Source organism: Diachasmimorpha longicaudata, chromosome 7, assembly GCF_034640455.1.
Source record: "Diachasmimorpha longicaudata isolate KC_UGA_2023 chromosome 7, iyDiaLong2, whole genome shotgun sequence".
In the NCBI taxonomy this organism is placed as follows: domain Eukaryota; kingdom Metazoa; phylum Arthropoda; class Insecta; order Hymenoptera; family Braconidae; genus Diachasmimorpha; species Diachasmimorpha longicaudata.
The window spans coordinates 7,701,540-7,724,782 of record NC_087231.1 but is presented as its reverse complement, the minus strand read 5'-3'; the positions used below and the strand labels follow the sequence as shown (position 1 = coordinate 7,724,782).

Below are 23,243 nucleotides of genomic sequence, written 5' to 3'. Positions count from 1 at the left end.
AATAAATGGAAAACTAACAAAATATTTTAAGCTCAGTAGAAACGATATTAGTTCACTTTGTGACAAGAAATACCTGCCGACCATCGACATACAACAGATTCGCGGTGACAAATTAAGCCGCTTCATGAAAACGGGACTAATTAGTACACATAATAATAATAATCAAATGTGCAGTCTAACCTCACACTCCATTACAAACAACTGTTGCGGCTGATTTGAGGATTTAGAAGGAAAATTACATTGGAACGCTCAGCAAACTCGAAAACAATTCCACGCGAAAGTTAACAATATAGGGAGGAAATGAAGAATATGTTACCTATGACTTAAAAATATGAAAACAAGAACACAAGGCATTTCACAACAGCATATGGTCAACTGTAGATAGAAAAAACGTAACAGAAGCACGTGGAAGCGAATGGCTGCATAGACGTACGTTTTTCCAAGCTCAATCTTTCTGTCTAAAAAGTTTTAGTGAATACAATAATAACAAACTGGAATTTAAAGGAACATTAACCAAAAATAATTACGCCGAATGTTGTCTAAAATGATGGCACCTGAGATGGCGAAATGCTATGCCGATTCTGTTAAGAATAATATGAAACGTGCAGCGGTTGAATCAAAGGAGAATAATAGAGAACCACAGAAAAACTCGACGAACGTCAAACCTCCATCCAGAACTACAAATTCTAATTGGGACCAGTATAAAAACGTTGTCAATACACCTGCAACACAGAAATCACCTTCTAAACGCCATTCAACAAATTCTGAAGTACCTCACAAGCGCAAGAGAGTGGCCAAAGGGAAAAAAATCACATATTTGGTTAAATCTGTAAGTTAAATTATCGATAAGTATGGTAAACGTTAAAGTAGTGTCTACATTCCTTTAATTTCTCTTCTCCCCAATAATAGTACCATTTTTTAAAAATATACCTCGAAAGTAGCATAAAACTATCGCCAGCAACTTCTGCACTTGAATATCATCTAAATTACTTTTTACTCCAGGCGGTAACCAATGTAATGGCAAAAATGGATCTGGACAACGTGGAGTTAACCAATCAAGTAGCAATGGACTGTGAAATGGTTGGTATTGGGGACGGTACTGAGAGTATGTTAGCAAGAGTGTCGTTAGTCAATCGTCATGGAGCCTGTATTTACGACAAATATGTCAAACCCAGAGAGACTGTTCAAGACTATCGCACCCCAGTGAGTGGAATCCGACCCCACCATCTCCAAAGTGGTGAAGAATTCCACGTAGTTCAGGAAGAAGTAGCTAATATCCTTCGAGGAAGGATTCTGGTTGGTCATGCACTGAAAAATGACCTCTCTGTCCTTTTTCTGTCACACCAAAAGAGGCATCTCCGAGACACCTCAAGGTACACTCTGTTTAGGAACATCTCAAAAGGCAATACTCCAAGTTTGAAGAAACTCGCTGCGGAGTTGTTAGGCATTGACATTCAGACTGGTGAGCATAATTCTGTGGAGGATGCTAGAACTGCAATGCAGCTTTATGTGTTGTATAAGAAACGTTGGGAAACTGACATCCGTTCTAGATGATCTTGACAGTGTGCACAGAGATAAATTCCCAGAACAAAGTATTTTTCCCCTTCAGGGAAATGAAATTTTTGGACAATGGATGTGATTTTTTCATATAGCCGTATGTACAAAAAGTTTTTCATTTCCAAAAATTCATTTTCTGAATTCGTTTGACAGTCTTTAAATGCATGTAAGATTTTCGTTCCATTTGCAAAGATTTCCACTCAATTTTTTGTAGATTTTATAGAATTTTTGTTACTTGGAAAATTTTGTCACAATTTCCTGTGAATAACTTAAAATAATTATTATTGGCCAAATTGCATCAACAGTGTTGCCTTCAAACTCTCTGTCCGATTTACAGTAGGCAGAGGATTTACAAAAGCGGATGCTAGCGTCCACCCTGATGGAAACATCAGGGAACCGTACCACATAAGTTGAACATAACAATAAATACGTAAATTTGAATATTGCCCAAAGTGTTAAAGATTTATTTTCATTAAATGGAAGAATAAAAATAATTAGTTACACATTAAAATTATTACTACTCAATGATTTAATACCACACATATAATTTTACTCTAACATCTAAAACCTCATCTTTTAATGAAGACAATAATAAGTAGATAAAATGATCCTCTAATTTCGGGTAGATATATTCAATTATCAATGTTTTCCTCTAAGATATCTGGGACGTACTCCGGGGTAAGGCGCCACCGACAGGCACATTCACCATCGTAGTTCATGCGCCACCGCAACGAAATTTTGCGGTTGAAGCCGCTCCATAAGTGTTAGCAATCTCTCATATAATCCGTGCCGATAGTGTCGCGCGTGGTGCATTTATAGGTTAGAATTCTATTTGGAATTTCATTGTTGGGTTCATTGAGGATCTATATAACGTGATATTTGTGATTGGAAGAATTGAAGATTTATTCTGAAATTTATCAACATTTCTTCGTAATCAAAGAATTTATTAAGTTAAAATGGATGACGAAGCGGAGACGTACAAGTTGTGGAGAATCAGGAAAACAGTTATGCAGTTATGCCACGACAGAGGTTACCTGGTGACACAGGAAGAATTGGATCAGACTTTGGAGCACTTTAAGGAGCAATTTGGAGACAAACCGAGTGAAAAGAGGCCGGCTAGAAGTGACTTAATTGTTCTGGTTGCTCACAATGATGACCCCACAGATCAATTGTTTGTATTCTTTCCGGATGAGCCGAAAATTGGGATTAAAACTATCAAGACATATTGTCAACGTATGCAGGAAGAAAAAATCCACAGGTTAGTCTCTACAGAATAAAACTTCTTTGGGAATATCTTGATATTTTCTGTAGCAAAATCTCCCAGCAAATTATCATCTGTTCAATTTATTTCAGAGCCATCATTGTTGTCCAACAAGGTATGACACCCTCAGCCAAACAGTCGCTAGTTGACATGGCACCAAAATATATTCTGGAACAGTTCTTGGAATCAGAACTGCTGATTAATATCACAGAGCATGAATTAGTACCTGAGCATATTGTTCTAACGCCGGACGAGAAGGAAGAACTTTTGATGAGATACAAATTGAAAGAGAATCAGCTCATGAGAATTCAAGCTGGGGACCCCGTGGCTAGGTACTTCGGACTGAAACGCGGACAGGTTGTCAAGATTATAAGACCGTCAGAAACTGCTGGGAGATACATCTCTTACAGGCTCGTTTGCTAATTAAGATTTCTACTTTTTACTTATCGCACAGAATTTGTTTTATCAAATAGAAAATGAATCATCTGGTAGAAATTTCGAAACGTACTCAAGACACAATCTTAGGATTACATGTTAAATAAATTGTCAGACATTAGAAAAACAAAAATAGATTTTTTAACGATGTTGAAGGCATCTGAGTGAGCTCAACAGCATGTAATTCACTTTAGCCGTCTTTAGTACGTTGCAGGGTTTTCATTGGGAATAAATGATTGAAGAAGTACTTTAATTCTTGTGAAATTTTTAGACCGAAAAATTCATCATTCATCCATTAAATTACTATTCTCTAGAGAACTGTACAAATAAAGTATACTTTAAGGAAATCATTAGCTGTATTAATTTCTGAGAATGCATTTGCCAAATTTCAAGCCCCTAAAAAATATATTGTTGTGTGTTTAATTGAAAGACGAGTATCTCCTACAGATTAATAAAAACTTCAATCTACCAAGTGCAGTTAATAACACGGATAAACATTCGGGTAATTAAATGATAAAAATAACCAAGATATTTCCTTTACTTTCTATTGTTTATTTCCAGCGAAAATTAAAATAAAACATTTTTCTCTTATTGTAAATGATATATTATACAAATAAAATTTATCTTAATCATAAAAAAAACTATTGAAGTTTCGAATATACCTTGTTATCGTAAGTTGAAGCAAATTCGGAGTATAAAGACGAGGCCTAAGGTATAGTTCGTTTTCGTACCGAGGGATAACTTGTGCATTCGGTTAATATAATATATTGTCATTGATAAAATTGAAACATAACGTAATAATAATATAATTACACGATAAAGAGTTGAGATTTCATTTTAATTTGTGTACAACGATAATAAAACAAAATGTGGGGAAGCTTGTTCTTTCTTCAAAAGAAAAACACGGATTCTCCTCCTTCATATACACACTGTTTGCATCTGCGCACGGCACACAATCACTTTTTTTTCTACACAAAAAGATAAATCAATATAAACCACATAGTTGATGACACCCGCCAGTATTTCGAGTCGTTCGACGTAACATGAATTTTGGCTGCAAAAAATCACAATGAAAGTCTTAGATCGATTCTGTGCATTAATCAGTCGAACACAGCGATTACTCCTTGGACTCGTGAAAAGGGCTGTCAAATCATAACAAATAAACAATCGTCAATTATTCACGAATTTGGAGCAGCTAAAAATTGGAATCGTGAACTTGCATTTGACTCATATTAAAAATATCCAAATTAGTTACGGTTTTTCAATATTAATTTATCATTTTTCAACACACCCTGTCTATCTTTCTGGTTATATTCTTTTCATTTTCTCTTCCACACACATTCATAGTTGCTCTCACTTAAAAATAAAAAAACCCTTCAGGCGAAAGTCGATTTGTTCTCCTCCATCGAAAAGAAAAACCAATAAAAACTTGCTGATGTTGAAATTATCATTGCAATCTTGATATAACTTAATTTTTAATCTAACCATTTATGGATGCAAACATTGCGACTCTTAAAATAATATAAGCTTCTTGTTTAACGCTGATTTGCAAACGTAAAAACATGTAATTGCATTTTATACATAGTTTCGTTCTGATTTAAAACATTGAACGAGATGAATAGGCCTTTGCAGTTGTCCAAAATAATATTTTCGGTTTAGAATAGCACGTTTGAAGAAAGCATCATGTACTTGTTTTATATAATATGGCCTAAGGAGTGAAATTATTATTTTTATGACTCAGAGTGGGCTACGAGGGTTGTCAAATCGTTGTCTACCTCAATAGTTTTTTTTTTCTGACACTGTCAGGCTGTTTGGATAGCATTATTACTGAAAACCTGACGAATTCTCTTAAAATTAGAACATTTAATTTTCTGGTTTATACCCTTTTGCTAAAAAAGTACAAAAATGCATGTCAAAAATTCATCACCAGAAATAAAAATTGTTTTCTTGCAATTGAAGAGGGTGGTGGGACTACAAAAATTTATATTTTTGCACTAACTCCTCGGAAAATCGAAGAAAAATTTGATCCAAGTAATTCATAATTACTGCAGACATGATTAATTACAAATCGTTGTTTATCAACAATGTGATTCAGTGGAGATTAAATACAACATGGCAACTGAATGGCTACTGAATTACGAGAATTGATGATACAAATGTATTTTCCATAGCCCACAGCATGAGAATTGTTGCTAAATGATAATGCTGAATATTTCTTCCTTCGATTTTCAATTCTGATCCTGTACATGTGATGATTGAGGGGGAGTGTAATGGCGTGGTCCGTTGAACTTGTAAAAAGGGGTCTGGAAAAAAGATGAAAGACATGTATTTCATTCTTCCGTGCAGTGAAGCATCCCAAAGAGAAACGCCTATCTCAAAATGAAATTCCTCAAGAACGTATCTCAACTCCACCACTTGCACTATTATAAGTAAACTCTAGTTGAGTCATTGCGTGTAATGAAGGAAAATAATTCACAAAAACAAAAAAAAATATTCATCTACGGTCATTTTTCCCATGAAGTAATACTACTAATTGTGAAATTGGTAGTTGACTTTCAGGATCGAGTATTATTTGGTTAAAAACAATCATAACGATGAAAATGGAGAATCAATTATATAGGATACCTTAAAATGGGTTTCAAATGTATGGGTACTTGAAAGCAAAAACTCTAATAAAATTTTTATCTCCGATGCTTATGACTTATCAGGAAAGAAAGGGGGAGTCAATCAAACGTTCTTCTCCGATAAAGATCATATCCCCTTTTCCATTTAAGGCGGAGAGATGATGGCATTGAATGGTCAATCGATTTTAATCAATTTCGTTCCTCGATATTGAATGAGGATGGCGTTATGAATTTCTTATGTCAACTCTGATTTTTGAGGTCACTTCGTGTTGGGGAACCAGATAGCTCTGAAATGGCGTTGAAATAATGCGGGTCTTATGATCGAAAAGCAATTTTTGTTCAAATAATTGTGCATTAAATGTCCAGTTATCAGATCAATTTTTAACCATCGCTCCGAAAATCAATCCTAAAATTTGAACTGTCCCCGGAAAAAGACGAGAGTTTGGTTTTTTATGATTCATAAGATAGAAAAAAAATCCTTCGGCGAATATGACTCATGTACAGCTCGGGCTGCAATCACAGGAATTAGAAACATCATGGCTGTGACACAAAAAATATTTCTTGTTATAAGGCGCCGTCCACCCGGGATAAAACACTTCTAAAACAATTCCCACTGATAATGCGTTGGCACAAGTTGCAAACCTATGAATCCATTCAATTCAAAATGATAATTCATGGGACGTTGAGATACCTTCGTTCATGATCTCAATTTCATTCGTTTTTTTCTCATAAACGCCTATTTGCATATAATTTCCAGTAACACTTCTGAGAAGGCTGAGTATTAAAATATTTCTTCCGAAGGAGTGTTTCCAGAAAGGGCAGTGATTTAAAATTTATGCGAATTCAATTTAGATATAAAATGAATGAATTCTCTCACCTATGAGTGATAAGGCGTAACATAGGTGGATGGGAATAATCCTCGTCTGTTACCAATTTCTCCATGCCACCAGTGCTGATCGGTGCGATCTGTCACAGTGATAACGTCACCTCTCCTGAACTCCAATTCACCTGGCTCTTGCGGTGTGAAATCATACAATGCCTGTACTAAACACTGAAACAATCATAACAACACGCAACGCATTACAGTTAGAGTTAATAATGCATATAAACTGGTGCATTTTTTCCCTCAAAATAACCAGGACAATTTACGCAATTAATTGCGCATGTAACAGTTGGTATCAGCACATGAAAAACTTTACACATGATTTCTGTGAATCACGTAACGTCTGTACACAACTGAGGGAATACATTCAGTGGAAAATAATAAATTACAATTATACAATCGCATTGCAAGGTCGTAAGCAGTGTTAAGAGTTTCCGGGTTCACTGGGAATTGCGATTCTGATAATTCTTACTTCTTCTGGCACCATATCACGCAGTTTAACATCCTGAGAACGGGAAACAGAGGCTGTACGGTGATACTCAACTAATTCGTTGAGACTACTGAATTTAACGACCCAAAGGAAAAATTTTCCTTGGGCGTCTCGTAACACTTTGAAGTGCTGGACACCGTCAGAACACCTGGAAGATGATGAGAGAAAAACTAAGTTAATAATAAGTCAACACAATGCACTTTTTTCGGTGAAATTAGCACATCCTTTGTCTCGAGGAAAAATTTATTTCATTTCTTTCATTGTTTCTGTTTGGGTGGAGACGATGTCTCGTTTTGGGATAATGAAAGTATAACCTAGACCTTTGTCAGCGTTTGACAGTGAGAGATTAATACAAAAAATATCTCTAACAGGCTGAGCTCAATATCAACAGTTTCTCGTTTTTAATTACTCGACAATCGTCAAAGAGGAAGTAGAACTTTTCTATTCGTGTGATAAGCACATGCGGTATGAGACCAAAAACTCTTTTATTGGATCCAAGTAAATGTCTTCGAAAAGGAAATAATCGATTTTCAGAGGACGATTTTATTTGAAAGTGATTCAGGTCTATATAATACTTGTCATAAGAGAAAGGCATCTCAATAAAAATGTTTTTTTTTTGCATCGGGGTGAGAATTTTTTTTGCCAGTGATACGTAGTACTCTGCTGAAGTTTTGGGTAACAGCCAATTGAAAACCCGTTTGCGAGAAAAAACGCGTCCAACATAAACTGAGTCAGTAGTGCGATCGTAAAAGGTAATTACTTGACGGAATGCTTAGCTGAGTTTTGGAGAAATATTACTCTTCATAAAAGAGACAGTAAAATGTCTGAAAATACTTTTCTAGGGTATCGAGGAGCACTTCACTTATTGATATTGCAATTTAAAGTTCAGAGCAGCTATTAAAATTAAAGCCAATGGGGAATGCTTCATTACATTCTATCCACCTGTGATGAAAAACAAGAATTGTTGAATCGTTCTCCAGAAAAATTCAATTGAATGCAGAGATGTTATTTCTTTTAGTATAAGATTTCCATTAAAAGAAATATTGATTTCGTGATTAATATATACCGCTCTGAAGACTTTTGGACGACAGCCAACGGCGACTTCATTTGAAAAAAAATCCCGTCCAACACTGGCCGAGTTAGGAGTGCAATCGTAAAAATTAATTATCCAACAGAATTCCTAGTCGAGTTTCTAAGAAATATCACTCACAAGATTGGCAAAAGAGATATGAAAATTCTTCACAACACTGTTGTTATGAAGGAGAATGAGGCAAAATAGACAATTCGACAGACCCTACAAGTTCTAACATCTTCGTTTACAAAGACACCAATTTTTCGATAATCCCATTGACGTCATATTGCTCGAAAATTGAACTGCCAACTAAATCAATTTTCCCTTTCTCATACTAGGAAAAATAATGAATAATTCAGTAAAAACTAACACCACCGCAGACCCGATTATCTGGACTAATTCGTCGATAGTGCATTGGCAATAATTCTTACTTGACAGATAGAGAGAAATCACCGGGTGAGCTCTCACTGACTCTGATCAGGAAGGCACCCTCGTGTTTGTTCGACAAGAGTCTCTCAGCGTCTGCTCTCGTGATACGTCCGTAGTACCAGCTGAAAGGGAGTAAACAATTATGTGATACTATCTTGACGTTGAAATAATCACACTCAATGCAAATACAATAGCTTACTCATGGTTCTTCATTTCTATGTAATTACTCGGTATCAAGCCCTCCCGAGAGTCCAATTCCGCTCTGTACCAGTTCATATCATCCTCCATATTAAGAATCTGCCAAGGAATATTGAATTGAGCTGTTAATCCATCAACAATCGAGACATTCCACATTGTATAGACACACCACTACGTCATGTCAGTGAACTTTATGCCACCCTGACACCAACTTCCACCGAGCCATCCATAAAAGGTGAATTGATTGAACTGAACTCATGTGTCGGATTGAATTCCATCAGTGAAAATAAAGAATTAAGAAACGATCAAACAAAGAGTTGGCTTTTTGCTAGTCAAATCAGTATATCAGGGTAATGTGATTCGGAAAATATTATTGGAATGCGTGTAATGCGTCAATGAACGCTCGACGCATTCAACAGTGCTTTCAATCGACGAGCGAATTTAAATTGATGGAAAAGAACAATAAGGCTAAATAAGGAGACCGATGGTGAAGCAAATCCACTTGTTACCACCTGACTCATACCATGAACTCTCTCGTGGTTCGTTGGGCCTTTTTCAGTCATATGATTGATGAAATTGACAAATAATTTTCACCGACTGACAAGCAAATCATTTAACGTTCAATTTATGGCTCAGGAGACTCCTGAATGATTTGTTGCAGAGAATTAAAATAAATTAACAAACCTTGAGTACTTGATTCCTACGAAAACTGAGTTCATCGTCGGCTGTGGCCGTAAAATCGTGTTTAGCAACAGCCTCCATTATTAATGTATTATTTTTCAATTCTCTCCGAAACGCCAAGGACAGAAAGACCCTTGTATCACAGTCAAGTATATCCCCCTGTAAGCCTCCTCTCCTCCACGAAAAAAAAACCTTTATCCTCCCACAGACGGAGAAAGAGCTGAATTCACTTGCACAATAATAATTAACCAAACTCTTTACTGAATGAAAATCAATTTAACTAAAAACGTTCACGATTGTGCGTGTGTGTGTCGTCTGTCGCCTCGAACACTCTCGACACTGCCTATGTCTCCGTGGGCATCGTACTTTTAGCCACGCAAAAAAAAAAAGAACGAATCGAGAAAAAGAAATTTGTCTCTCGATACACAACCGCCAACTCGCACACCAGTATTATCAGTGAATATTAAAATATAAATGATCAACTGATTGATGAAATTTATGTACTTTGAAAACTGTCAAATGAAAAACTAAAATGATTATTCACAAATGTCTGTTTTCAACACTCACGGATATCCATCGTACGTCTTATCAGACATTACACTCACTAGGGTATTTTACTAGTGGATGGGATGCCTCACTCACTCAACCACCACCAAAACCCAAATATACGTACAAAACCACTCCTGCGCAGCGACCACTGCGCCGAGCCCGTACCTTCTCTCTTGGTTGTTTTTTTCGTTTATGCTCTCATGTACAGCAGTGACGTACTTGGCCAATCTCGATTAATCGCCTCGTACTGTGCATCGTCTAATCAATTGATCGATTGTAATTGCGTCATTGGTTTATCAGAATTTGAGTTAATGGGGAAATGAGGCTGTTACGATGGCTGTGTCCACTTTATGATGCATTTTTGTTCTTTTAATATCGCAATGAAATTGTCGCGAGCCAGGCAAATAAAGGGAGGGCACTGCTTTCCCGACTGTCCACCCACTGCGCCTGCGCACTCAAGCGATTCTTTTCTGTATATATATCGCCATCTTCCTCTTCTGTACGAGATGGTATCCATGTCACGATTATTCCCATGATGTATTTATGGTTTAATAACTCGAGACAATGATTCATTTATTTTTAGTTGCTTCATCTATTTTTAGGACATTTTTGTCCCTCAGGAGTATTGTAAGGCCCACACAGCTGTTCAGATAACGGAGGTATTCTCACATATTTTTTTTATGATCTGGCTCTTCAGCTTTTTCATAGCTTCATTGTGGTTTTTATGAATGCACAAAAATAAGGGGGAAATTAATCTAATGTCTCGTGAAATATACGGGCACTCGTGTAATTCGTTTTCCATAAACAAAATTTTTATTGTTTATGTAGGTTATTCGGTTGGCGCTATTTGCCAACTAGGAATGTTCGCTAGCGTTCGAAAACTTTCTTGTTTGAATGTACGAGCGTTGTGTTTTTACCAGGGAATTAAAAGTATAGACTGGGGAGCCCCAATACCAGAGTCGGAAGCACGGAAATTGGATAACTTTTTTGTTTCATGTGCATCTCTCGGCAATTTGTAAATTTTTATTGGTTGCAAGTGATCAAATTTACATGGCATAGGGTGATTAAGGGACGAGGGGGGAGAGGAAAAGCAACAAATACATTTGTAAATTTTTTTTTAGGTAGTGTTCCCTGGCTACCGTTCCTCAGCAGATTCATGAATAATTGCTCGGACAACTTCCCGTTTCCTATGTGCCCTATGCCACAGTCGACTACCCACGCTCAATGAAAATCCAGTGTATCGTTCATATACGATTCGATTGAGATGACTATGAAATGCGTGGATTTGATTATTTATGCGCCAATTGTACATGAAATACCATAAGTGATTCCTGACTCCGGGGAACATTTTGTGATTATTCCATTGCTTAAATTTAACAGGTTAGAATTTAAAGCTCGATCTTGAAACGGTAGGAAACCTTTTACAAATCTGAAGACGAATAAGATTGTGTACTTTGGAAGGAAAATTGATCGACAGTTTTTGTTTAACAATCTCCGTAAATGTGATAAGTTCCACATCCCATCGCGCCCACGCTCCCTCAGCTATCCCGATGCCCATTTGGCACATGTCCCTATCATGAGTGAGTACAGATTATATCTGAATAATTAAGTCGTGTATATTCTATTTGACGGTAAAACAACAGTAAAAAATATTTGGAAGCTCCAGCCTTTTATAGTGTATTTTTTAACACGCCTTTTTTAACACATTTCCTATCAACTATATAATAATTCCAATTTCATATCAATCGTAATAGATTCTAAAAACCCTCGGAATGCACATGTGCCTGACACATTATTTATTACGAGGATAAATAAAAGAAACGCAAACAACGATGACAATTTGAAGTGCAGAAAACTGCAGCCACTGAGCTCTAGAATTTTAAACAAACGAGGCGTACCCTTGGTACCCTCATTACCGGCAACAATCGTCATTGCAATTACGAGAACACAGAACTTCCGCAACTGTACACATTCGTTTGTTTGTACTTTTGTCCTGCTACAAGCATTCAACGAAAAATCATTCTTTTTACACGTATAAAAAAAAACTTGGCGCACGTGTATCCAACGTGAATAGAGATCGTATAGGCCCCCCATCGGGAGGCCGGTACACGCATACAGCCGACTTTTCTCAGGCTTGCGACGTGAGTTTCATGAGCGAGAAAGCTTCGTCTGGCCTTCGGGCAAAGGAAAAAGGGGAAGATGAGGAAAGTAAAGAGAAAAAAATGTGCAATTTCGACCTCGCCTGATTCTACATGGTGGCTCTCATATGAACCTCTTGGCAACCAGGAATTTATCGTGGTTCTTCATTCCCACCGACGAAACTATTCTTGTTGATATTTAGAATGTTAATAATGAACATTTCATTTTCTCGTATTCCCTCAGATCATTTCGTGCATTTATCACTGGACAATCAAATATGCTATAAATTTCCATCAATGTTCGGCCTTTAAAGTGGTTGATCCACTCAGCATTACCACCATTCCCCATTACTGACAGACATGCACTCCCTATTAGAGAAATTTATGAAATTTCTGCAAATTCTTTACCATTGTGAATGTTCACTCATCTTTTTGAAAACACCGATGTTCACGCTGGCGGAAAAATTTATTTATTTTTTACAGGTCAGTTTTTCCCCATGAAATGGCAAGGGAATCTCCCAGCGAATTCTTACGCCGAATTACCCGTGATATGAGCTGTTCAAGAACATTCTACTACAGCTGTGAGTCAGCCGTATTTCCTTGCCCAATGTCACGTAGAGAGTTGCTCGTACCGAGGAGGCGGACACGACTACGAGAGGAACCAAAGAGGTGAATGCCGATACGTATTATACTCACTCGTTTAGTTTCTTCCACGTGTGATCAGGCACTTCTGCTCGTTCTCTCCCCTGTGGGCGTTAATCTTATCTATTTGAAATTTTTACATCCCATTTTCTCCGTTGTAACAAGAATTCGTGGGGTCTTCCAGCCCCCACATATTTTATTGCCCAATAATTCGGTGTTTTCGAATTGCGAAAAAGAAAAAAACATTTCACCAGTCATCGTACGACCGTCGAAATACGAGTCATTGGACATTGCATAATATTCAACTTGTTCCCATGGTCCATAAAAACTGAATCGATGAACGTAAAAGGATAATACTCAACAAAAACTGGGGGAACAGTGCAATATGATGCCATAGTTTTTCATCTTCTTTTTAGTTTTATCAAAAAAAATTCTCACGCAATACTCTTTCATCATAAAAAAGATAGGAATGCCATTTCAACTCGTTGGTAAACTGGAGCATCCAGAATTGGTGGGTGCTTTTAAATTTAAATTGCCAAATTTTTTGAGCGCCTCCCTCGTGCTCCAACTCGTTCGCAATTCCATTAGTGCAATCAGGTCGATTTAAAAATATCCACCAAATGTTTATATAAAGACAGGTGTTATACAGAAACCCCATCAACGGTAATTGTTTCGTGTTGAATTCCAAATGATGCTGATACAGAATAAATCCCATCCAGAGTACGCTTGACGTCATCCTATGACGCAGAGAAATACTAGTGAGCAATGAGTTTTATATGTAGCTCGTGTGTTATCCAACGAGCAACACCCAAGTCACCCAATACGGAATCTATACTCTAGCCCGCGCCTGTCTGTCCCGCCTCGGCGCCCGAAATGTCAGCAATTTGACACATGCATTTTCGCTATTTCTAGGTGTTGACTAGTGCACCCGCTCATCTTCAATTTTACCCCGATCTTTTGGATGTTTAATTGAAAAAAATGGCGTATTTCATTGGAATAAATGTTTTCCAATTTTGTCGCCATATGTTACGCAAAAAGTGCCATTTGATATGCACGAATTCATCCGGAGATTGGAAAATCAAATTCCACAATCAATCCAGCACATCCATAAATACATGTTCATCGGAATAGTCGGTGAGTAACGATGAATTAAGTAGCGATATTGCATTTTTCATCAATGAGATATCTCACAAGCGCTCGCACGAGAGGTGCTGCCCTCTGGCAGTTGAAACGCAGTCGGTAAAGACGAGATCTTCGGAAAAAGAATGGTCAAGTATATTTAAATATCTGAGAGTATCGCATATACTCGGAAATAAATGCAGATATCAGAACTTGGAAGCGTTGTAACAGGTGTTTTTCTCACGTCCGGAGGAGGGGCTTCACAGGTGGCACGAAGAGGTCTGACATAACGACAATAAAATTGCACTCTCAGATACTCACCAAACTGGCCATTAGCGTGATTATGCTCTTAGTTATTTCCATATTATTGGATCATAGTTAGATAAATTTTATCGGAAGGGACTTTGATGTTTCCAACGATTTGGAATTCATTAAATTACAGTTTAACGAAGAAATTGACATTCGAGATACATAAAACCGTGGATGAATAGTTTCCTCTCGGTTCATTAACGCGAACCGCGAAGCATGGAATTTCCTGTGCAACCCTCAAGAACCACCGATCCTCAAAGCCACAATTCATGGTCTCTGTCTTTTAACCCGAATCAGGGATATCATGGAGTTCTAATTTCCTTTGTTGTTGGACGGAGGCAAATCGTTCAAAATCCAACATCATCGTCGTTTTTGAGATCGTATCGTATGCCCCAGTGGAATAGTCTTGTGGCGGTCATGTGAGTCACAAATTTTCTCATGATTAACGGAAGCCCCCAATAATTTGTTAACATTTTTTTGTCGAAATATTTGCTCATATGTGCATCAGGACAATCATAGTTAACTTCCAATTGGTATTTCACTTCATAATGTGAGATAATTACTCTGATTACACCAACGCAATTTAAATCCACTTATTAACCTTTCCATGAAATTTTGGATATCAAATTTCCGGTTAGACATTCTCGAATGAATTTAAAACGTCACATTTGAAGAAACCATCGAAGTTCTCTTATAGAGATTTTCTCGAGAAATTTCGGATTTTCAACAATCGTCATAAAAATCAAATCAACCAATATCGCTATCGTAATCATCTTTTAACTTGGACTTAATAGCATTAGGCAGGTATTATAAGCAATGACAGAAAGTGCTTGAAGCCTGATATTCAACGATGTTACTAGAATTCTGATTTGTAGAAATACCGAATTGTTGAAAATTTTCAAACAAATTGAAATAAACATAATTGCGATCGCCTTCTCCTGGCCCGAAAGGGAATCTGAACAAGTTCCCGCAGCCGTCCTTTAACCAATTCAAAAAATTTCTATAATTATCGGGAGAAACCAATTAACGGAAAAAATTAAAAATTAATACAATACATTAATGAACGAATTACAAATTAATTAAAGGTCAGCGGACACAATACTGCCACGTGGAAATAAAGCAATTTCATTAGCTCATTAGCGATTAATCAAAGAACAATTGGCTCATACACATATTTGAACGGTCGCGATTCCATTTTAGGAAATTAGAATGATTGCCTCGGTGGACATTTTGCAGATGCACATTATGAACTATTTAATTATCATATGAGAGAAAAGATTTTCATTGTTATCCAATGTTATGAATAGAGCTGCTATAGTTAAACCTTAATTCAATATCGAAGGAGAATAATATTAATTGCTGTCTGTTTTTGATTCAATTTGTAGATTAAGCTCATACGAAATGAATGGAAAACAGATATTTTTGGCAAATAGTGATGACGTTTTTATCATTATAAATCGCAGCTTGCCGACCGCGCAATTCACAAGGAAATTCCCCAGTTTTATCAGTATAATTCAATTTCTTCTCCACTCGACGTACATTCAATTATACGTTGTGAATTATTTCCTTCTTGCTAGAGACAAGTGTCTCATAAGTGAATCGGAGATTGATTGAACGAGTACAATCGACAGTTGAAGAGGGACCGGCAATTAGCCGGCTAATCGGGTTCAATCTCTAATCATCCAGTTTATTTGATGCATCGATTCGCTCTCAGCAACACTGACCGACGAAACGAGTCACATGAACCGAGGGACGCCTTAATCAACGATTTTATTCACCAATTTCATCAAGTTTTAAAGTCATTCAATCAAAATGTCAATTTGGAAATTTAGCGGTTATTGAATTTTTTCAATGAAGAATAATCATGATAATCGGGTTTAACGAGGGCTCTCGACTTTTGTTCACTCAAATATGAAATTCGATAATTAATAGCCGCGAATTGGACTCGAATTTACTGCATCAGAAGATCGCAATAAACCACGTGATATATGAACTATTCCAATACCGCCAAACGTAGAAATTAACAAATTCCTATCGTTGACGAAGAGAAATCTTGTGATTTTGGATACTATCTTATCGCCTCCTCTACACTCAAAACACACGCATACCCTCAAGCCGCAAGATAAGATTGAACCTATCCACAAATTGTTCGAATTTTCCGACGGTATGTGGAGAACACGAAGAAAATTATTTTGTCATTATCAACGACGGGTTTTGACTTTTACCAACTCATTGATAAAATAAACAAACCGCTCGGTTGTCAATTTTCCCAACCATCCGCCGATGAACTTGCCGAACTGACAAGCTAATTTGAAAAACTAATTGCATTAAAAAAAACCCGTTATTGAGACTCGACAACTGGTCGTTGAAATTCACTCAACAATGTTATCCCTGGGCCCTCAAATCCCGAGTGATGATGAAAAAAAAATGTAAATTAAATGGCTAAACGTGAGCCACGGATCAGCCGTGAAGTCAGATGAGCCTGTAACATCCCACTGGCATTATATGGGTGAACAAGCACCGTTTACTCTTTCGCAGATACCGCTATTTCCTGAGAATTGGGAGGGGATGAGAAACGTCGTTTGTCGTGGACACGACCCATATAAACAGAGGTAGGCACCACGTGCCATGATGCGAACTAACACAGAGTGCAACAAAACATTCACACATACAGCCACACAAACATGAGAAGGGAATATACACATATCGCGACAGAGAGCCACATGGATCCCCTGCATACTGGCAGTGTTACGCCAAGAACAAATCGAGATTCCCTCCCTCTTGCGCCGATTCATTCTGAAGGACGTTGGCAATTAATTTTACGTTTTCACAATTTCATTCACCAGTGTAGCCCACGACCGTTCATTCATAAAGCATTTCCTTATCTAAGAGAAAAAAAAAGGCGCAGGACGGCGAGAGGGAGAGAGAGTGAGGGGGGGGAGTGAAGTGCATTGCTATTTAAAGTTATAACACGTTGAGTGACAAATAAACAATAGGGAAAAAAGAGGAAAAGACGGAAGAGCCAAATGGTCGAGTCATTGTTTTCGAGAAAACAAAAGCACATGCTATATGGTCATACGTATGTGCATGCATGATGGTGACTTGAGGTGGTATGAGTGATCCCAGGCAACGTCACGTGGCTCTCTCAGAGCGATGTTTACATTGAAAGACCCAAGTGGTGTTACTGACCTGGGTCAAGGTCAGTTTTACACACAACTTTTGGTAATCTCGGATTTTCATTGGAGGGGAAGAGACGACATGTGTTGGTGGGCCCTTGGGTAATAAAAGAACTGTCAGTCGTAATACAACTGTATACATTGGTTACACTTTGATCTACTATTCTCACTATTTATCGATCAATAGACACAATGTATATCCGAAGAAATCTAACCATCGTTTCAGTGGGGAGACTGAAGATGTGTATTTTTGGATGGAGTCTGCGGACACGCGAATAAACAAGTGCTACAAATAGCAGGGTGTCTTTGTCGGTTCGCAGACATTCGATATGAATGAGAATCGTCATCTCGATCTGACAAATTACTCATCAGATGTTCCTCCCAGACGCTCATTCATCTCGGAGATGAGCCAAAATTTTATATTCTAGGGATCAGTAAAAATCAGGCAAAATTCTTCTCACATTGCTCAATTATGGTCGTTTTAGTACCTTCCATAATAATCATATTGCGTTCGAATACCCTTAAATGTCACAATTCGACACTTCGTAATGACTTCTCACGTTTGTGACATTTTTACGCTGATTTTATACGACCATCATCTCCTATCTAAATACCGGAAATAACGTCATGGCACTCAAATTACGGGGAAAAAGTGGGATCTAACAAGATCGTCATAAATTTGTTATATGGCAAAAAAATATGACCGTCATTTCCACATTGCCAATTTGTCGGTACGATTGCCAACCAGTAAAAAAAGACAGTGGTAATGTCTTCAGTATGAGGGATTAACGATTCCGGTATTAAAGTCAACTTTTTTTTACAGTTCACGTCTCCTGGAGTTCTGAGTCAATTTATGGTACCGAGTGAATTTTTATAATTTTCATCATTAACTAGTATCGATTATTACGTTAATATTGATTCCATTGTGGTGTTAATTTTCCTTCCATTGATTACTCAACTTCAGACTTAATATACTCCCAACGATCACATTGAAAACGGTGTGGACTTATTTTCACCCTTTTTATATGAACTTAGAGTCGTAATTCACTCTGACTTTCATACTGTGAGGGTATATGAGTTTCATAGAGAGTGATCAATGGAGCCGTCTCCCCCCCTCACATCTGTATTTCGAGAATCCGCAGGTTTTTAGAGTTGAGAGAGATGAGAATAAATGAGAATAAGAAGCAGTGAAGCAGATCATCGTTCTCTTTTTCCGGTGATCTTTTCGTCTCACTCTCAACAAACAGCATCACCCCCTCTCCCCTCTTATCTACCACTGTCACGGGCATTACTCCACTATCCGTAGGTACTCGACTTTCATTCAGTCATTCTAAAAATAAGCTGCCGATTCACAACGCATGAATGACAATCGGAGTCGAAGGGAACGACCGCCGTTACCGGGGGATTCCACTGTTTTTATATATTTTTGTCTTCATTTATTTTTTTCATTCTCTATCCTTCGATCTCCCCTCCCACTCGACTCGACTGACCCTGAAATCATACGTGCATCACGTAACTCTTTTTTCCTGGTTTTTGTATTTATATTTCTTCATCTGTGCACTGAATGTGAATAAGTTAATGTGACGTTTAATTTACATTTGTTATTCATTGCACAACGAAGAAGTATTTTTCCTTTTCTTTCAGTCTCATTATTTACTTATAAAAATCATTTTTCCATCATTGAAAAGCGTTGTAGACCAGGGACGAGCGTATGATATCGATCTTCATCGGAAAAATATCCCCCCTACACTTGGATACTGTTCCCACGTGGAACGGCTGCCTCAACGTGACAGGCCGGGATAAGAGAAAACGATAAAAACATTTTCCTCGGTTATGCTACTGTGACTTTAACTTGCCAGGACGGCTATGAGAATTTCTTCCTGAGGGAACACGAGTTATACCGGCTGACTTGGGGGAGTCTTACATCACGAGGGAGAGAATCTAATAAGACTTTGCCCATTCCATCGGTTAAATATCAAATTACTGGGACGATGTCGCGATGCAGATACGACGCCCTTACGTCGATGATAAGACAAAAATAAATAAGAAAAAACAATATCATTAATAAGACTTCAGAAATGTAAAGTATTTTTCCATCATCAATGAGACATGTGATGTCCATTGAATTCTTCCACCGGAGGGTTGTCGCGTTTTAATCCCTATAGTTTTTTTTTTCACCGTGTGGTACGTCAAGGCCATAGCACAAGTCCAGGATTGACCAACGATAAATCCGAAGGCCGCTCTGAGCACGAGAATCGCAAAGTCAGCGCGACACGCGAGACTGAGAAATTGCGAATTTTCACCTCCTTACCCCCACCCACCCTCCTTCCTATTCGCTGAACTGCCAGCTTGTTCGTTATAAGTGAAAGAAACACGTGGTCGTATTGAGAGTGACGTTTTACTAGTAAAGAAGTAGAGAAATAAGAGTAGAACGTCTTCTTTCATTTTTCCATTGGGTGTATAGTTACTCAGCTGGGAGTAACGTGGGGAAAGCAAATGGAGAAAAAAGTAACATCCTCTGGGGGATTTTCTTACGACTTGATTGGGCTTTTTCTTTTATCATAACGACGTTGGAAATTCTCCTCTCCTTTCACTGATGAAAATAACTCATTCGTAATTATAGGTGAGAAGAAAAAATGGGGAAATGCTCATTTCCGGGTGGTAAGGGGGAGGGGCGAGGGGGTAGGAGGAGGAGAAGAAGGTGACGAGGGAGAGGGTTGATTATGCTGAAGTTGAGAATTTGAAATTGACCTGTTGCTGACAGCAGGCAATTAGTAACCGATAGGGTCACACTCTCAAGTGGGGTATGAAAGCACATGGCATCGAAGAACGGGGGTGGTGTATGTGGGGTGAGAAAGGAGAGTGGTTATACAGTGATTCAATTGCACAGCTAGATTCAACACATAGATATACTTGAGCAAGTTTTTCAAGTGCTTCTCCAATTGCGATGAAAATTGAAAAACAACTGCTCTTCCCCCTCCCATCTTGTATTTCTCTTTCAGCCTCGATGGCCGAATCAATTTATTTTGGAGCCACTGGGATTTCTGTAAAAAAAAGACAAATATTTTTTTGTACAACACAAACAGTCATAAAAGTTCGTGGAATAAAATCCCGTCAACAGTTCAATACAGAGTGAAACACCAAGCCAAATGTACAGATTATCGACTATGCCTCGAGTTGAGAGCCACTGGGCGCACGTTATCGTGGTATGGCTGAGTGAAGATACGAGAACTGAGGTATAAAACAAGAAAAATACCACTGACATTCGAAGTAAAATTCGATAATTAAGAGGAGAGAAAAATGAATAGCAAAAATAAATAATTGAGTGCGATTGAACTTTCTTGTATACTCTTTGTTCGAATTCAATTGAACAATAAATATACTGAAAGTGCAATTCGAGGAGAGAGAGCGTGTTTGCACTCGGAAATTGAGGTTAGCTCAACAAAGAGAGGTTCTCACTCAGCTGAATTGAAACGGCTGTTCTCAGCACGAAAGGACGATAGACATATTCACGTACAAAAACCTATTTTCAAATTTACTCCCCACATTTTGTGAGGTAAAAATCCAAAGGCCCCCCTGACTGGAAAAAAAAAATCATTGTCGAAGTACGTCTGGCAACCCTGTGTAGAAAGTGGATGAGGCCAAGTGTGCGGGGTTGAATTTCAAACGCTTGCGGGAACGAGGGGGCTCAGTTGGTTGCTTTGTATAAGGGGGGCCTTCTACGAGGGCTTCTCTCACCGCTGATGTGCCATGGAATATAACGGTGCGTCGACGGCCATGCTGCGGGCTTATGGCCGCCTGGTAGGCGGGCAAACAGAGTGGAAAACCCGACGGCCCCTTCCTCGGCCTCGAGTTCGAGTTCCACCAGGCCTGGTACTTCAAAAAACCCCAAGCTCGAATATAATTCTCTCAACGTCGGTTGAATATTATTTTTTTTTTTCAGTCAATATCCAGTAGACCGTGGATACAGAGACAATAACGAGGGCTAATGAAAATTATTCCCCCGCGGAATCATCTATAGAATCAATATTTCAATTATAAATATTCAATTTGCGCACATTTCCGGGGATCAGTCCATACATTATTCAAACAATGATAATCTGAACTTTCTACCTACAACGGCCGCGGGGTGGAAAAGGGACAGCTTTATGAGTCTTCGGGGAACGAATATACCTGAAATTTTTGGAATACCTGTATTTATTATAAAACCCATAGATACCCAATACATAGAACGAATACGTGCTATTTTATTGATCGTACGAGAATTCGTTCCATCCATGTCAATGGGCTTAAAAAAACGGTGTAACAATAAAAAAAAAATGCTCGAGCAAATGTGTGGGAAAAGGGGAGAAAAAAATATAAAATTCTTGAAAATGTAAAATCATGAGGAGAATTTTTTCATTCGCAGGAACGTCAAACGCTTCAAAGTTGAAAACTTTACAATGCCAGCGGTAGTGCATGAGTCGCTCGGTACTTTCCATCAGTATGCCTGGCCTCAACCACGAGAGAGTCACCGTCAGCAATGGAGGCGCAGCAAGAGAGAGAGCGAGATGGAGAGAGCCCGGGAGTGTTGTTAGTATGTGCCAGGGGCACTGTTACCGGTGTGTGTACGACAGAGATAGATATCACGTTGGTGGAACTGAGACAGACAGAAATAGATAGGTACAAAGAGATAGGGGGAGAAGGTAAACGAGCGTCAGTGGAAGAGAGACAGAGTGGGTTCGATGCTGGCAAGTACGGTGGTATGGAGGAAACATGCTTAATGCGAGAGAGGAAGAGGGAGGGGTGGAGGAGTGACGAGTGAGAGAGAGGAAGCGCGTCAACGATGTGCCGAGGGGTGTATGGGCGGGGGGGGGGTGGAGAGAGGAGGTACCCGTGGAGTGGGGATAAAGGCGACTGGCGTCGAAGGAGAGATATAGCGAGGGCAGGCACGTAACCAACCACCACGAACGTTCCACGGACAACTGGCGACTACTCGCACACTCGTTAAAACCTATATATAACGAAATGTATGCGCGCGCACACGCGTCATTACTGTATCTCTCATTTGACATGTCCCTCATGTACATGTATATTTCGCTTCTCACATTCAGTATATAACACACGTGTCTGCAAAAAGCCAGTGGGTGCTGCGTGGCGTCGAGACGCCCCGTCGCTAACAGACGACACCCTCGTGCACATACAAAGGGTAATACGTTTGGGTCCCATGTACTGTTTCATCCAAATGTACCCAATCCCATAAGGGGGTTTATGCATATTCTCACCAGTGTATGGGTGCATTTGGCACAAATACAACGATATCAACGGGCCAATACGTTTAGTTTAGCGAAGCATTCGGGCTCGGATGCGAATACGATTCCCAGGCAATATGTATCCCAACCCTCCCGTTGTGCGCTATTCCAACCTATTTACAGATCTCTCTCTTGCCAATTCTCCCCCGTTCTGGCTTGTGTGCGAATGAGGTTGTACAAGCCTGAAATCCACTTCACGTGTACTCTGTGCACAGCATACATGGAGGGATTTATGTGTAGGTGTGTGCGTGTATTTGTGGAGAAAGAAGCCGAAGTCCTTGTACAATGGTTGTGTCTAATGTACTGGGCGCCTGCGCACACACATTCTATGTACATATCCACTCAGCAAGAGAACCTTCCCTATTCTCAAGCCGATGATGAAGGCAGAT

At 38.7% G+C, this 23,243-nt stretch overlaps 3 protein-coding genes across 6 annotated transcripts; 2 read left to right on the top strand and 1 right to left on the bottom strand.

The window, feature by feature from the left end:
* The first annotated feature begins 2 nt into the window (after positions 1 to 2).
* LOC135164862 (RNA exonuclease 4) lies at positions 3 to 2,068 on the top strand. Its single transcript, XM_064125602.1, has 3 exons — positions 3 to 429; positions 505 to 829; positions 1,003 to 2,068. The coding sequence occupies exons 2-3, from the start codon at positions 533 to 535 to the stop codon at positions 1,552 to 1,554; spliced, it is 849 nt and encodes a 282-aa protein (XP_063981672.1). The 5' UTR covers positions 3 to 429; positions 505 to 532; the 3' UTR covers positions 1,555 to 2,068.
* Positions 2,069 to 2,265: 197 nt separating this feature from the next.
* Positions 2,266 to 3,600, top strand: LOC135164865 (DNA-directed RNA polymerases I, II, and III subunit RPABC1). Its single transcript, XM_064125609.1, has 2 exons — positions 2,266 to 2,815; positions 2,911 to 3,600. The coding sequence occupies exons 1-2, from the start codon at positions 2,514 to 2,516 to the stop codon at positions 3,239 to 3,241; spliced, it is 633 nt and encodes a 210-aa protein (XP_063981679.1). The 5' UTR covers positions 2,266 to 2,513; the 3' UTR covers positions 3,242 to 3,600.
* A 184-nt stretch (positions 3,601 to 3,784) lies between these two features.
* LOC135164864 (growth factor receptor-bound protein 2) lies at positions 3,785 to 10,598 on the bottom strand. 4 transcript variants are annotated; one of them, XM_064125606.1, is made up of 6 exons: positions 9,634 to 10,587; positions 8,951 to 9,048; positions 8,754 to 8,873; positions 7,233 to 7,398; positions 6,755 to 6,928; positions 3,785 to 4,395 (listed from the first exon to the last, which is right to left on the bottom strand). In XM_064125606.1, the coding sequence occupies exons 1-5, from the start codon at positions 9,709 to 9,711 to the stop codon at positions 6,755 to 6,757; spliced, it is 636 nt and encodes a 211-aa protein (XP_063981676.1). In that variant the 5' UTR covers positions 9,712 to 10,587; the 3' UTR covers positions 3,785 to 4,395. The 4 variants fall into 4 exon arrangements, with proteins under 4 accessions (XP_063981676.1, XP_063981675.1, XP_063981677.1 ...); XM_064125605.1 differs by having other exon boundaries at positions 3,785 to 5,556; positions 9,634 to 10,582; XM_064125607.1 differs by lacking the exon at positions 3,785 to 4,395 and adding an exon at positions 5,568 to 6,417 and having other exon boundaries at positions 9,634 to 10,588.
* Positions 10,599 to 23,243: the final 12,645 nt, after the last annotated feature.

Coding starts and splice junctions, on each gene's coding strand:
- LOC135164862 (XM_064125602.1), top strand. CDS start 533: ATGTTGTCTAAAATGATGGCACCTGAGATGGCGAAATGCTATGCCGAT. Junction 830..1,002: donor TCACATATTTGGTTAAATCT/GTAAGTTAAATT, acceptor TTTTTACTCCAG/GCGGTAACCAATGTAATGGC.
- LOC135164865 (XM_064125609.1), top strand. CDS start 2,514: ATGGATGACGAAGCGGAGACGTACAAGTTGTGGAGAATCAGGAAAACA. Junction 2,816..2,910: donor CAGGAAGAAAAAATCCACAG/GTTAGTCTCTAC, acceptor AATTTATTTCAG/AGCCATCATTGTTGTCCAAC.
- LOC135164864 (XM_064125607.1), bottom strand. CDS start 9,711: ATGGAGGCTGTTGCTAAACACGATTTTACGGCCACAGCCGACGATGAA. Junction 9,049..9,633: donor GTAGGAATCAAGTACTCAAG/GTTTGTTAATTT, acceptor ATTCCTTGGCAG/ATTCTTAATATGGAGGATGA. Junction 8,874..8,950: donor ATAGAAATGAAGAACCATGA/GTAAGCTATTGT, acceptor ACTCCCTTTCAG/CTGGTACTACGGACGTATCA.